Genomic DNA, 16,220 nt, shown 5'->3' on the forward strand with positions numbered 1-16,220 from the left:
TCTTTTGTACTTGTTTATATGTGGATTTAATAGTTGTTATCTCACTTTCATTTCCATGGTTTTATGTTGGTTATAAGAATGGTTAATTGACTAGTTCATGTCATGGTTATTTCATGTGTTTACTTGTAATTGTTAAAATGATGGATGCAAGACCTAATTGATGTCATAACAATTCAATGGAGAAGGTGGTGATCCTTCTTGTCAAGTCTCAAATGATGTATCAGTGATTTATGCTTTTTCATGTATTAATTTCCTGAGATTGCATTGATGCCAATTTTTGAAAAAGTGTCAGTCCCAGTTGTGGATATTCAAGCCTAGTCTTCGAGTTAGTTTTTGGTTTATTAGTCTTGTCATCATGTGTTTAATGGATTCTAGAAGTTACAACAAGTTTTGGATAGTGACCGGAATTCTGGGCTTGAAAAGTACCTTAAATCTCACGGACTCAGCCACAGGTCTGCTGGAAATAGTCCTTGGACGTAGGCATGTAGGCTTGTGGGAGCCTCTAGATCTCTTTGGATGCTGGCATGCTAATAGCATGCGAGCGTCCAAAGGTTTAATAGCTTAAAAACTCAGTGGGACCTAGGGGCATGATACTTGTGCGGTTGGGATGAATCCTGGGACTGTTGTTGCTTATGTGGAAGGTATGTTGGTGGGTTTCCATCAATTCCACTTCCTTAAAGATACCTAGGAGGTTGAATCATATCATAGTAGCCTCTCGTCACATTTTTACCCCGGTTTGTTGATTACTTGGGTAGATATGGGAGGAGGGTGTATATGACAGCCAATTGGATTCGTTTGGTCCATTGGGATAATGGACGGTATCAGAACAATCATGGGAAAGGTAAGGTGAATGGATTTGAGGCATCATATGCCTTGGCTATGTTGGGAGATGTTGTTCTCAATGTTGCGCATGTATTGCATGCATAAAGGGAGTTCTCTTAACTTTGACCTTATGATATCTAGTAATTATGTTGTGATCATGATTATGCTGATGTCTATATATGTACACATGTATGTATGTATGCATGTCGTGTCTGACCAGGTCATCATGGACCATGATTTTTTATGTTAATGTTTATATATATGCATGTATCTATGTATCTATGTCATTATCCAATAGGGTCATCAAGGATAATTATTGTGGAAGAATGATTGCTTATGTAGGTGAATGGCATGAAGAGGTTCCTAGTCTTACGAGGAATCAATTGGGAAGAGTAGCCCTAAAAAATATATGAGGTCAGTATCATGTGGTTATGAATCGATATTATGTGATTATATTATGTCTATGTTATGGGCTGGCTATACCGAGGGATACATCAGCGAAATGAAAGCATTGTGGTCTACGACATGTTGGAAGAAGCATGGATAAGGCACTGGAAGCAAGGTTGCTTGGTAGAGACAATGTGGTTTTGGATGTGTGGTACTACTATTGTGGATATGTTGTATATGGTGTACATGTTGCATATGTGATGTTGTGTGTATGAGGTGTTGTGTATATATAATGTGTGTACATGTTGTTCATGCAATTTTATGTATAGGGTGTTGATCTAAAGATGATCTGAGGTTGCCATTAATGTCAACCCAAATAGTACCAAGGGCTACCATGATCTTGAAAGGGAACTTTTACTTTACAACTTAATCTATTTTGAGTCAAGGATCTTCTATATGGATTCTACTCGTCGAGATGTTTCCATTGATATATGGCACGCCAAGTAATTCTTCACGGTTTGAGAGATATTCATGTTTGAAGTTAGTAACCCCAGTTAGTGGGCTAAAACCCTATGGGGTTGTGGCATGGCACTCATAATTGGTTTTTTTCATTTAATAGTCAATAATTAATAATTTTTTAATCTCTTAAAATCCCTCCAACATTCTCTATAGAAGCCCCTCTCAACTCTATAAAAAGAAATCTCATACATCCTCCAAAAGCAGTGATCGTGGCATTTTCGCTATAACTTCATTTCTGCGAAGTCTTAGATTCTGAAATTAAAACCCATTTTATTAGAAATCCTTATGAATGTCGTGACCAAATTTCAGATCATGGTTCACAATATTTTAGAGATATGATCTGTGTAGTTAGGATTTTTGTAGGCTTCTGAATTTCATCTCAAAGAAGTGACCTTGGGAAAATCGTCATAACTCTCTCTCTGAGAAGAGGATTGGAATTTTGTAAAAGGTGGTGGATAGTGCATGGACTGTATTTTTTTGTGTATCAATTTCAGAGCCGAAGGAGGAAACAATGACATGTAACACGTCGTACAAGTTCACTCTACTAAACTAGTCCATAATTAGGTCATTGTGAGAGATTGGGCATAACTTTGCCTTGAAGAATCCAAATTGGGTCAGACCTGTGGCATTGGAAAGAAGACTCAGAGGGATACTACAGAACCGAAGATCACATATTGGGGATTTGAAATCACAGAGATACATCAGATTAAATATCGTTCTCCTAGAAGGCAAGAAAAACTAGATCAAGTGTTGTCAAGGGGTGCAAAGGACCAGACTTTCTAGGGCAGCAAAGAACAAGGTGTAGCAAAATGATGCAGTAGAGGTAAGCTATAGGCGAGTATCTTCTGTATATGCATGTTCATTTCTTAATTGCATTAAGTTCTTTGTATTCTAATTTGTTGTTTTTTTTTAGCACTGACATATGCTCTGTAGGATGAGGTAAGTTTTTTTACTATCATGTCATGGGTATTTCCTTGAAGACTTTTTGCAGGTATTATATATTCATCAAGAGAAGACTCAATGCATAATCTAATGTTCTGAAGAGTGAGAAAGGGTAGCATGACAAGAGCAGCAATCAAGGTGCAGAACAGAAGCAAGAAGTTCACCATATGAAGTCTTCAAGTGGGAAGCACTACACACAATCATTGTAAAAGTATCATTATACAGAGTCATTGTAAAAAGTTTTACAAGTGTCTATCTGCCAAGAGTTGAAGACGTAGTGTCGGGAGGTCTAGGATCATCATTAGGTGGTTGTGTCATAGTTGGGGTTATGGTATAGTGTGTCTTCTTCTTCTACATCATTCTATATCATTGTAAAGTAGACCATTTTCCCTGGTACGGGAGTCCATTCTTCTCTTATTCTTTTATAGGGTGGTAGGTTGGTGCATGAAGTCACCAACAGGTTCAAGCCCATGAAAATTCAGGGTGGTAGGGTGGTGCTAGGGTGAGTTGTAGCTCATTAGGTGTTGGGGCATATGTTCAATTGACTACTAAAGAATCTCCAGCATTGGAGCGTCCATCTAGTGGGAGCTAGAGAAGAATGCTTTTCTAGAATTCTATGAAGTTGTTGCTTTCATTTTAGTTGGGGCTGAAGATTAAAGGATTTATTAGAAAAGTGTTCTGTGGTGTTTGAACCGGAGGGGGTTTTCCACCTAAATCTTTGTGCCTCCTGTGTTCTTTTATTTAGTGTTATTACTGCATAAATGTTAATAATAATTGAATATTAACTAATGCTCTGAAAATATTTAATTGCTAAGGAATACTGATTCAGCCCTGCCCCCCCCCCCCCCCCCCCCCCCCCCCCCCCCCCCTCGCCCTCTCAGTGTTTTCCAATAGTTGGTATGAGAGCTTGGTTCCTTCAATAGGAGTTTAACAACTGGAAGGAGATCATGAAGCATACCAAGAATGGTGTACCTCTATTTAATAAAAATAATTATGCACTCTGGAAAGGAAGAATGAAGTTCTATCTCTTACCGCAAGGTTACAAAGTATGGGACAGTATTCAAAATGGCTTTACACCAACTGCAGATGAACAAGGTAAGAAGAATTTGGTAAATGATGCAAAAGCAAATAATATTATTATCAGTGGACTTATTGAATCTGCTTATCATGAGGTGTTGGGTTGTAAAACCACCAAAAATGATGGGACAAGCTTGAGAATATATATGCAAGTGACTCAAATGTCAAAGAAGCAAATCTTCAAATCTACAGAGAAAAATTTAAGCAACTCGGAATGAAAGAAGATGACAACATTGATGCATACTTCCAACACGTTGATGAAATAACCAACACTCTAGAAGAATTGGGAGAGCCTATTGACGAGAAGACTATTATATGAAAGATTCTTAGAACGTTACCAGGAAGATTCAACCCAAAGGTATCGGTCTTAGAATACAATTCAAATCTGGACGAACTCAGCAAAGAGGAATTACATGGAGTTCTCATAGCATATGAAATGAGACTTGGTGAAGAAGAGGGTACTTCGCATCTAGAAACTACGTTCGATGCATCTAAGAAAACTAATAAGGACAAACAACCTTCAAAGGCAAAGACCTACACTTGCACCTGCAAGTGTGAAGAAAAGGAAGATGATGAAGAAGGTTTTTCAGATGGAGAATATGCTTACTTTATGAGAAAACTAAAAATTGGTAAGGGAAAATTCAAAGGTAAACTTCCATTGATATGTTTCGGTTGTGGTGAGGTTGGGCATTTCGCAGCAAAATGTCTGAACAAAAGTGATGGAAACTCAAAAGGAAAGAAAGGCTTTAAGAAATTCAACAAGCAAGGCAAGAAGAAAGGATTCAAAAGGAACTTTCTCTCTAAAGAAGATAGCTCATCATCCAATGAAGACAGTGACAGTGAAGAAGAAGCCAATGAGAGAGTATTGTTTATGGCCAAGCACAATAAACAAGAGGTATCAAACAACGAAGAAGAAGGGTTGACCATAGAAGAATTTTCTAAGGAGGCAATCAAGCTTATAAAAGAGCTCAAGGCTGAGAAGATCCATTCCAATACTCTTGAAGAACAAGTTCAAGGTCTCAAAATTGAAGTTGAAGAACACAAATGTATTGAAGAGTCACTTCAAAAGAAGTTGGAAGAAAGCAACCGAGAAAGGGAAGCATTAGAAGCCGAAGTAGTCTCGCTGCGTAAGGAAGTGAAGAAGGGAAAAACTATCCAAAACTATGCCAACAGCTCAAGGGCATTGGAAGAACTCATCAACAATCAATGATCTTACAACGACAAAACTGGCCTCAGTTACAAAGAAGAAGAAGTAGGACCTTCTACAACAAAATACAATGAACCTATGAGATCTGACAGGCATGTAGACTTCATTGGACAAGATTCACAAGAACAACCTTGGAAGACAATTCCCCGACGAAGATTTTCATCCAGGTACCAACATATTTTTCATGGTTATTGTTATTCATCAGAATGTCACATGTATGTTTGGAATGAATATAATTCTAGGAGATCTCTCAGAAATGGATATTCCATAACTCAGCATAATATCCACAAATTTTATCATTTGAGAGATGATGTTGAATGTTACAAATGTAACAATTTTGGACATACGGCTAGGGATTGTGAAGTTCCAAACAGGTAGAATTATTATCGGCAAAACCCTAGAACCAAATTTGCAGGATCACAAGATAAACACCAAACGGAATCTTCTATGAATAACATCGAATGTTACAAATGTCATAAATATGGACACATAGCTCGTAACTGCAGGTACAAGATGGAATCAACCATGAATGAAAAGCTTGACGACAAGAATAAGAAGGTTTGGAAAGGAAAACAGGTATAGGATGAACAAGTACAAGATGACTAAGAAAAGCAAGAAGGCAATAAGGTCCCAACAATTATGCTTTCATGATTCGTAACAGATTGTGAGGAATCAATAGTTGCTTTGGTTAATGGCTCGAGTCAAGACGATTCGTTAAATGACACATTATTTTAAACAATTCAACTTATCAACTCCTAGAAATTTGAAGATGAGGAGTCTATGCAATAGTATATGATACAAGTCTATGATTGACAGACAGGTAGTTTGAATAATATGGCAGTTTCATTATATGTTCAAGGGGAGAAAAACAGTTGAAGGAATACAGGTTACCAAGAACAAGGCAAGATTAGTCTGAAAAGGATATGCAGAGGTTGAAGGAATCAATTTTGAAGAAACATTTTGTCTCGTTGCCAGAATGGAAGCTATTAGGATGTTTCTTGTGCCACAAAAATTAAAAGTGAGATTGAAACGTCTATGCTTGGAGAGCTGACATACTTTTGGGGCTTCAGATTTCTCAGCAGGATAAAGGAATATTCATATATCAAACCAAGTACATCAAGGAAATGCTCAAAAATCCAGATGGAAGATTGCAAGCCAGTCCTTACCCCCATGATAATAGGTTGCAATTTAAGCTTAGAAGATTCGTCAAACAATGTGGACCAAAGATTGTATAGATACATGATTGGTAGTCTCCTATATGTGATAGCCTCTCGGTGTGATGCGATGCGGGTAGTTGGACAAGTAGAAAGATTCCAGGCAGCACCAAAATAATATCATATTATTTTCGTCACTTCAATATCTAAAGGGAACAACAGAATATGGCTTGTGGTATCCCAAGGGCAACAGTCTCATTATTCAAGCCCTTACAAATGCAGATTAGGCAAGAAGCATTGATGATCGTAAGAGTACTAGTGGAGAAGCATTCTATCTAGGTGGTTTTCTCGTATCATGGTTGAGAAAAAAGCAAACCTCAATCTCTTTATCTACAGCGGAAGCATAATATATTGCAAAGGCAGCTTGTTGTACTCAAGTCCTTTGGATGAAACAAAATTTGCAAGATCTTCAAGTACAATTTAGTGAGCCTATTCCCATCTTCTGTGATAACACCAGTGCCATCAACATCTCCAAGAATCCTGTCATGCATTCAAAACCAAAACACATTCTGATAAAATATCGTTTTGTTAGAGAACAAGTTGCTGAAAAGAATATCAAACTTGATTATGTTGGTACAAAAGAACAAATCATTGATATCTTCACTAAACCTTTACCTCTTGAAGCATTTGAATATCTTCTCCAGAAGCTTGGGATTCTCCCAAGTTCTCATTAGATTTTCCTTATTCAGAAAATAAAGGGGGAGTGGAGGTGTGTACAAGTTTGCAGGATGGTTGTGTGCCATTGATGTCAAAGGGGGAGAGAAAGTAGTAGGAAGAAGTGCCCTAATCGCAAGGGGAGGACTTGTGTTGCCATCAATGCCAAAGGGGGAGATTGTTGATCTAAAGATGATCTGAGGTTGTCATTGATTTCAACCCAAGTAGCACCAGGGACTACCCTGATCTTGCAAGGAAATTTTGACTTGACAACTTAATCTATTTTGATTCAAGGATCTTCTAGATGGATTCTACTCGTCGAGATGTTTCCGTTTATATATGGTATGCCAAGTAATTCTTCACGGTTTGAGAGATATTCATGTCTGAAGTTAGTAACCCCAGTTAGTGGGATAAAACCCTATGGGGTTGTGGCATGGCACTCATAATTAATTTTGGTCATTGAATAGTAAATAATTAATAATTTTTTAAGCTCCTAAAATCCCTCCAACATTCTCTATAGAAGCCCCTCTCAACTCTATAAAAAGAAATCTCTTATATCCTCCAAAAGTAGTGATCATAGAATTTGCGCAATAACTTCATTTTTGCAAAGTCTTAGATTCTGAAATTAAAACCCATTTGATTCACAATCCTAGTGAACGTCATGACCAAATTTTAGATCTTGGTTTTCTATATTTTCAGAGATATGATCTGTGTAGTTATGGTTTTTGCAGGCTTTTGAATTTCATCTCAAAGAAGTGACCTTGGGAAAATAGTCATAGCTCTCTCTCTGAGAAGAGGATTGGAATTTTGTAAGAAGTGGCGGATAGTGCACGGAATTTAGTTTTATGTGTATATATTCTAGATCCGAAGGAGGAAACAATGACATGTGACACATCATGCAAGTTCGCTCTACTGAACTAGTCCATAATTAGGTCATTGTGAGAGATTGGCCATAAATTTGCCTTGAAGAATCCAAATTGCGTCAGACCTGTGGCATTGAAAATAAGACTTAGAGGGCTACTACACAACCAAAGATCACATATTGGGGATTTGAAATAACAGAGATACATCAGTTTGAAATCACAGAGATACATCAGATTAAATATTGTGCTCTTAGAAGGCAAGAAAAACTAGATCAAGTATTGTCAAGGGGTGCAAAGGACCAGATTTTCTAGGGCGGCAAAGGGAAAGGTGCAGAAAAATGATGCAATGGAGGTAAGCTACAGGTAAGTATCTTCTGTATATGCATGTTCATTTCTTAATTGCATTAGGTTCTTTGTATTCTAATTTGTTGTTTTTGTTTAGCACTGACATATGCTTTGTAGGATGAGGTAAGTTTTGCTATTATCATGTGATGGGTATTTCCTTGAAGACTTTTTGTAGGTATTATATATTCATCAAGAGAAGAATCTCAGGCTTTAGAGTGCCCATCCAATGGGAGTTGGAGAAGAATGTTTTTCTATAATTATATGAAGTTGTTGCTTTCATTTTAGTTGGGGTTAAATATTAAAGAATTTATTAGAAAAATGTTCAGTGGTTTTTGACCCGGAGGGGGTTTTCCACCTAAAATCTTTGTGCCTCCTGTGTTCATTTATTTAGTGTTATTACTGCATAAACGTTAATAATAAATGAAGATTAACTAATTCTCTGAAAATATTTAAAAGCGCTAATTGCTAAGGAATACTTATTCATCCCCCCCCCCCCCCCTCAGTATTTTCCAACACAGGGTGCTACAAATAGTGTTGTGTACCTATTGTATGTATCGTGTTGTGTGAATATTGCATATGTAGTGTTGGGTATAGATGGTGCTATGTACATGTTGGATATGTAGTGCTATGTACATATGGTGTTGTGTGCATGTTGTACATTTGGTGCTATGTACATATGGTGTTGTGTGCATGATTGTACAAGTGGCGTTGTGAGCATGTGGTGCCATGTACATGTTTTACATATGGTGTTGTGTGTTGGTGGTGTTGTGTACATGTCGTGCATATGGTGTTGTGTACATATGGTGTCATGTACATGTCGTGCATGTCGTGCAATGTACATCTGGCGTTGTGTACAGGTGGTATGATGTACATGTGGAGTTGTGTATACGTTGTGCAAGTGGTGTCGTGCACATGTGATGCTGTGTACACGATGTGCAAGTGGTGTTGTGTATAGGTGGTATTGTGTACATGTTATACATGTGGTACTAGTGTACATGTGGTATTATGTGTATATCGTACATGTTGTGTTGTGTACATGTTGTACTATGTATGTGCATTGTGCAGTCATGGTATCGTGACATGTGTATTGGTTGTGTTGTACTCTATGTACGTATATGTATTGTGTTTTACATTGGTTATAGGTGTATATATGTGTTGTGTTGTTCACTGGGCGTAGGTGTATGATTTATAAGTCAGGTTTAGGTGCATGTATTGCATGGTGTTGTATGTCGTGTGTGGTTTTATGTGTCCGATGCACACTATGTGTATGTGCACATGGTTGAGGAGAAGGAACTAGTTGTTTTTCCTGTGTAGCAACCAATCCAGTGTGTGTATGGAATAAGGACAAAGGTAGAAGCTAAGTATTGATTAAAGGATAAGTATCAGTATTTTATTTCTGTTTTATTGTGCATGTGATTTATGATTTTGGTCTATGATGATTACATGTGATCTATGATTCTGGTTTATGATGGTTACATGTGAGTTAAGATTTTGATCTATGATGGTTGTGTTTTGAGCTAACCTGATGTGATATGTTTATACATGATGATTTGGTCAAAGATGCTAGATTGAGGTGTTGTGACAGGAAGCGAATAGAATTGCAAATGTACCTTGTTAACAACCACCAATGAGGTATGATTTGAGTTTATTTCAATTTATTTTGAATCGAATGGGAATTATGTGCTTGGTACAGGAAAGCATGAACATTGCTAGTTGGGTGGTTGAAATCAACTGCAAGAATTAGCAATGACAATGAAAGAAATTGGAACATGCAACATTATGCTTGTAAAGCATTCAGGAGTAGGGCCATTGTGGGACATTAGTACCCAATAGTGTCCATTGATTTCCATGAGCATGATATGACCGGTATGATGGTTTCAAGGCAAGGATGTGCCTTGGTTTTTGTATCTTCCAATGCAAGGAAGCCTTGCCAAGGGATGGACTGCTCGAGATGGGGGTGCCAACGAAACTTGGAAGATGTGTGACTACACGAAATGGTATGACCGGATTGCCTGAGGGACTATGTAGTAGAGAAGGGAAGGCCACAGATGTATTTGGTTGGTCATTAGCATTGCTAAATGGAACCATATGCATATTGGGAGTGTGCCATGGAACAAGGAGCCAGTAAATGTTCACTGAGAGGACAAGTGGTGCAGGATTATAGCGTTGGACATTGGATGTAGATTTGACTTTGTAGTGGATTCTGGACTTCCTAGGAAGGAGGTGAATCTTGGTATTACTTTGAGGGTGGAGGTGTAAGCCTCTAGATTCCCTTGTTGCGGATGCAGGCATCGTATCCTTTTATTTGCTAGCTAAGCAAATGTGCATATGTGTATATGTGTATATGTGTATATTACTGTAAATACTGTATCTAGTTGGATTTAGAAAGCTCCATAGACAGTATGAGTATTTTTTGGTTGAAGCAAATGTGTATGTGTGTATATGTGGTTATTATTGTAAATACCATAATGAGATGTGATATAAAGCTCCAGTAAACAGTATGTTTGTCATGTTTTAGCAGATGGTCATTGTAAATACTGCAACGAGCTACGTTATAAAGCTCCATGGGCAGTATGTTTTTCTTTCAACAATCTTCCTAGTTATAGGTGTCGATGAACGCTGAGGACAGTGTTCCCCCAAAGGGGAGGGTTCTGTAATAGCTTGGGTTGAGTTACTAATCCTGAAGCCTTGGTTGGACAAATGCTCTGGAGCCCTTGGTGGGTTGAGTTAATAGTCTTGGAGCCTTTGGTTGGAGAAATGCTTTGGAGCTTGGTATAAGTTGTGGGTTGAGTTACTAGTCTTGGAGCCTTGGTTGGAACAAATGCTCTTGAGCCCTAGAAGGAGACACCAATTTGATGATGGTTTTGTGATGTCTGGCCATGAGGTGGAATCATTGTTTGATGGGTTGAGGTGGTTGGCCTCAGGAATCCCTAGATGGTTTTGGATTGATGTGTTTTATGAGATCCCACATTCATGCTTGGAATATGGCACAGGGGTGACTAGCTGAAAGAAAGATTTGGTTCGGCCATGTCTACGGTCGGGTGGTATGTGGAAGTTCTGAACCTGGTTGGATTTGCCTATGTCTAATAAAAGATAAGTTCTCTTGCTTTTGTACTTATTTATATGTGGATTTAATGGTTGTTATCTCACTATAATTTCATGGTTTTATGCTAGTTATAAGCATGGTTAATTCATTGGTTCATGTCATGGTTATTTCATGTATTTACTTATAATTGTTAAAATGATGGATGAAAGACCTAATTGATGTCATAACAGTTCAAGGGAGAAGGTGGTGATCCTTCTTGTCATGTCTCATAAGAGTTTTCAGTCATTCATGCTCTGTCTTGTATCCTAGACCTGTAAATTACATTGATGCCAAGTGTTTGACAAAATGTCAGTCTCGGTTGGGGATGGTCAGGCCTAGTCTTGGAGTTAGTTTTTCGTTTATTAGTCTTGTCATCATGTGTTTAATGGATTCTAGAAGTTACAACAAGTTCTGGATAGTGGCCGGAATTTTGGGCTTGAAAAGTGCCTTAAATCTTGCAGACTCTGGCACAGGCTTGCTGGAAATAGTCCTTGGACGTAGGCATGCAGGTTTGTGGGAGTGTCCAGAGGTTTAATAGCTTAAAAACTCCGTGAGACCCAAGGGCATGATACCTGAGTGGTTGGGATGGCTCCTAGGAGTGTTGTTGTTGATGTGGAAGGTATGTTTGATGTGTTTCTGTCGATTCCACTTCCTTAAGGACATCTAGGAGGTTGAATCATGTCATAGTATCCTCTTGCCACATGTTTACCCCGATTGGTCGGTTACCTGCATAGATATGGGAGGAGGGTGTTACAAACCACAACATTATATTATTTCACGTGCCATGTTGATGTGTTTGAATGACCAACTAAGAAGGTGTGTTGCCATGTCTCCCGATCGAATGACTAGTGAGATGGCAACAACCCTCACCCCACCTTGTCGCATGCAAAACACCCCATCTGAAAATTATACATTATATTTGTTGTAACATTTATTTGCATACTTATATTGAATTGACAATCTAATTTTACACTTATAACACTTTGAAATTTAAAATCTAAATTTTACATAATAAACAATTATATAATATTTTTGAATATATCAATTTAAATATAATTCACATGAATATTACCTTATATTTATATTATAAGTGGAGAAAATTAAGCATTAATTTAAAGTATATAAACTTTTTATATCCTTAAAATTAATACAATAATGAAAGAAATAATATCCTTAAGAAACAACTCTTCTAATTTATCTAATTAGTAAAATTAACTTCCTATCTAACGATATAGAAAAACAACTCTACTATCTTGATCAACTAGTCCGATTCAACTTCATAACTAGCAAATATAAAATTTAAACCATATCCAAAATCTCCATTCCAAATTTTTGCACTGACATTACTATAGGTGCTTTGCACAACTTTCTATGTCTTGAGAAAAACACATCGTAATGGCATCAAAGACGAAGAAACATTTGAAGTAGCGAAAGCTTGCCCGAGCAAGTTGCAATGGTATAAATACTTTGCGTTTAAAGGTAAGTGAATACTGGTTGAATTGAACATAAACCTTTTTATTGTTTTAATATATTATATAAATATAGAAAATGAATATACAATGAATAGTTTTATTTTATTTTATTTTTATTTTTTATTAAATAGTAATTTTTATTATTTAAAATGATTTTTTGTTTTTTTAATATATCGTATAAATATAAAAAATAATATATAATTTTATTTTATTTTATTTTTTATTAAATAGTAATTTTTTATTATTTAATATATATTTTTTAATTTATAAATAAATTTAAATTTTTTAAAATTCAGAATTACAATTTCAATTAATTTTTATTGAATTTTAGAGACTCAAAAATAAAATAAAAAAACACTTAGTAAACCAAAAAACCAAAACACTAGTTAAAAAACTAAAATCATTAAACATTATTTAATGGAATTAAAAAACATCTGGTTTACCAGAGTTTTTGCGTATAAAAACCTCTAGCTAAGTGAGAAACCACTCAAAAAGATCAGAATTGCTCTTGTTTTAAGCTCGTCCTTAACAAGCCAAAGAACATGACTACATATCCCAGAAAGAGAAATGAAATTGACGGCTTGGTTTTTGCAGAAAAAGGCACCGGGAGAGTCTTTGAGTGCTTAAAAACCATTCATTTACCTTAGATATATTGTGCAGAACCATTTAAAAGTCCATTGGCTACTGGTTGTAAAATGGAGCACATGTAATTTGGATGGTTGAATTGGAGTACATGTAATCTGGATGAGTAGTTCAGTTGGTCGAAGTCCCTGTGTCAAATTGTAATTTGGATGGGTAGTTCAGTTGGTCAAAGTCCCTGTGTCAGATTGTAATTTGGATGGGTAGCTCAGTTGGTCGAAGTCCCTGTTGCCAAATTATTGACCCATTCTCTTTGGATCCATCAAAGTCATGCTCTTTGGATCCATCAAAGTCATGCTCCCTCGAATAGAGTCGACTGAGTGTGTGGCCCCTTCAAATAAGCCCACCTAAGGGTGTGACTGAAAAAAAGAATGGAGCACTTGCTCTATCTCAAAATCAAGTATCAAGATATATGTGTAGTGATTCCAGTTCTGATATATGATATGTATGGCAATTTGTTTTCTTAAGTAAATCAGAGTAATGCAAATTAAATCACCAGTCAAGAAATCATTTACGTGACCAGATAAATCTATTGAAATTAATTTTGAATCAAATCTAGGGCAGAAACTATTTGCAATGTAACTAGTGTACAATTGTGCCTTTGTCAGACTTGTATGACAAAAGTGACTAGTGCACATACTACTACAAGGGCAGCAAACTACTACTGTAGAGGAGGACCATTTATTATCAAAGATATAAAATGCCTGCCTTGGTAGTAATCTGTTGTGAATGCCAGCATCATCACCAGGAATGCTCTGATATGAATTTCCATACAACTCCAAAGCTTCATATAACATAGAAAGCAAGTTGCCTTGTAGAGTCTCAGAACAAGTGCTGCAAGATGATTCATATTGAGCCTCTGTTGCAGTGACCCTGGACCTTGAGGGTTCATCTTGTTTGCCTCTTGGCTGCAACTCTTCCCAAGTGCTAGTTTTTGAGTCTGAAGAAAGATCCTGGCTGAAGGATCTTATATAACTGTTTGATTCTGACAGAGGAGGATCTGATGTTGAAGACTTACCTCCGGAAGATCTCACAATAATCCAGTGACAAGGGGTGTTTGCAGACCAATTAGGCCTGTCAGCAACATCTTCAAATTCAGAGGCAAGTGCCATTACTCTGTCCCTAGGTGACAGCCTTGGGCATTGCTTAATTGACCTATTACTGTATGCCTCTGCATCGCATTCCCCATCTGGGTTTAGGATGCTGAGTGACAAAATGGGAGTAGGCTGAGAAGAGCAGGAATCCCATACTTGATTTCCAAGATCAAAATTACTGGTTGGGGACTCGGGTCCAGCATTAACTTCCTCTTTCTCCATGTTAGAACAGTCCTCATTTAGGAAAGGGTGATTCAACAGCTCTGCACTAGTCCACCTCTTCTTGGGATCTCTCCGAAAACATTTCTCTAGGAAATCCCGGATCCGAGGCGAAAGCGAATCAGGCAACTCAGGCAGCTCCTCTGTGCATCCAATCCGATACATTGCGGCGAGTGGATTGGAAATTTGGCTCCATGGACGCCTGCCCGTTGCCATCTCCAGGACGGTGCAGCCCAGAGACCAAATATCAGAAGCAGGCCCCTGCTCCCCCTGGTTCACCACCTCTGGAGCCATCCACAATAGGGTCCCCCTCAACTGAAGGGACTCCTTGCTCTCCCTCTCATCACCAATCCTCTTGGCAGAGCTAAAGTCAGCAAGCTTCACACCATTCATACCCACAAGAACATTCTTCCCCTTGATATCGCAGTGCACAATTCCCTGGTTGTGGAGGTAATGGATCCCACGTAGGATGCCACGTGTGTATGCTCTGATGACTGATTCGTCCAGCCTTCCTCCAAACTTACCCAGCAGATCCCCAACGCTGCCACCAGGCATGTACTCTATGAACAAATTGTACATCCTCACACCGTTCTCCACACTGTAATTACGCCCCAGGCAACGAACAATATATGGAGAATCCAGACATTTCAAAATCTCGAACTCATTATCCAATTCCTGACTAAAACCGGCTGCAGACTTGACTGCAAAGAGGTGGCCATGAGAGCTGTTCATGGCGAGGCTGACCATGCCATGGGCTCCTGCCCCAATAATGGCTCCCCTCACCCATCCTTCCTCTTCGGCTATCCCCTTCTCGGGTTCAATCCCCATTAACTCACAATTCAATGCACAAAGAAATGATTTTTCTTCTCCACTGTGTACAGCAAATGCAGAGGCTTCTCTTACGAGCTTATAAGCTCCCCGTGGGAGTGACAAGCTGGCGGTGCTTTTTCATCGTTGGCTGGCAAGCTTCCAATTCACATGGGAGTTTTCTTGCAAGCGATTCCATGGCACACTCTGCCCGACGCTAATTAAAGTGAATGATACATCATCTTCCATGGACTGGTTGGGCACAGCACATGCTTTCTGCTCCCCTTATTAAGAATGTTTGAGGCGTTCAAAACTTGAAATACGTAAATAGTTCTGGGGTGAAGGTGTATTTTGTTGGAATTATTATATTAAGTCGTTAAATAAATGTAGGTTGACTCATATTTTTATTCAATTTGGAATTATTTTACTTATTCAAGTTGGAATTATTTTACTGACCATACATAGATTTTTAAGGTTTTTTTTGGTTAGAGTTTCAAATTTTTGATGAATTTGGTCAATTAATTTTTAATGATGATGATGATGGTGGTTAAGGTAGAGAAATCAATTTTTAATAGGTTAGATTTTAGATAATAAAAAAATTAAGTTTGGAACTTTAACAAATTTTTTAAATCAATTTTAATAGGCTTTGTTTCATTATTCTACATTGACTAAACAATTTTTAGTCAGATTATTAGTTTTTGTTTTTATAAATACATTTTTGAATGTATAAATAAATTCAACACCCTAAAAAATTTATAGAGCACTCAAATTGTAGAGAGTTTACAGCTTAAGCTTGTAAATCTAACAAATCTACACCTAATTTTAAGCAAATTTAATGGAAAAATATGCTCAAAAAACTTCTGAAACATAAAAC

General features: G+C 37.6%; 1 protein-coding gene across 1 annotated transcript in view; it reads right to left on the reverse strand.

Moving 5' to 3' along the window:
* Nucleotides 1-15,367, reverse strand: part of LOC149171225 (mitogen-activated protein kinase kinase kinase 20-like) — a 44,884-nt gene extending 29,517 nt beyond the window's left edge. The window contains exon 1 of the mRNA XM_089425895.1: nucleotides 13,867-15,367. Within this exon, the coding sequence (XP_089282021.1) occupies nucleotides 13,867-15,367 (1,501 nt within the window). The remainder of the gene's footprint in view (nucleotides 1-13,866) is intronic.
* Nucleotides 15,368-16,220: the final 853 nt, after the last annotated feature.

Source organism: Pinus tabuliformis, chromosome 4_2, assembly GCF_031772625.1.
Source record: "Pinus tabuliformis cultivar Carrire ecotype Pingquan chromosome 4_2, CPIR1, whole genome shotgun sequence".
NCBI lineage: Eukaryota > Viridiplantae > Streptophyta > Pinopsida > Pinales > Pinaceae > Pinus > Pinus tabuliformis.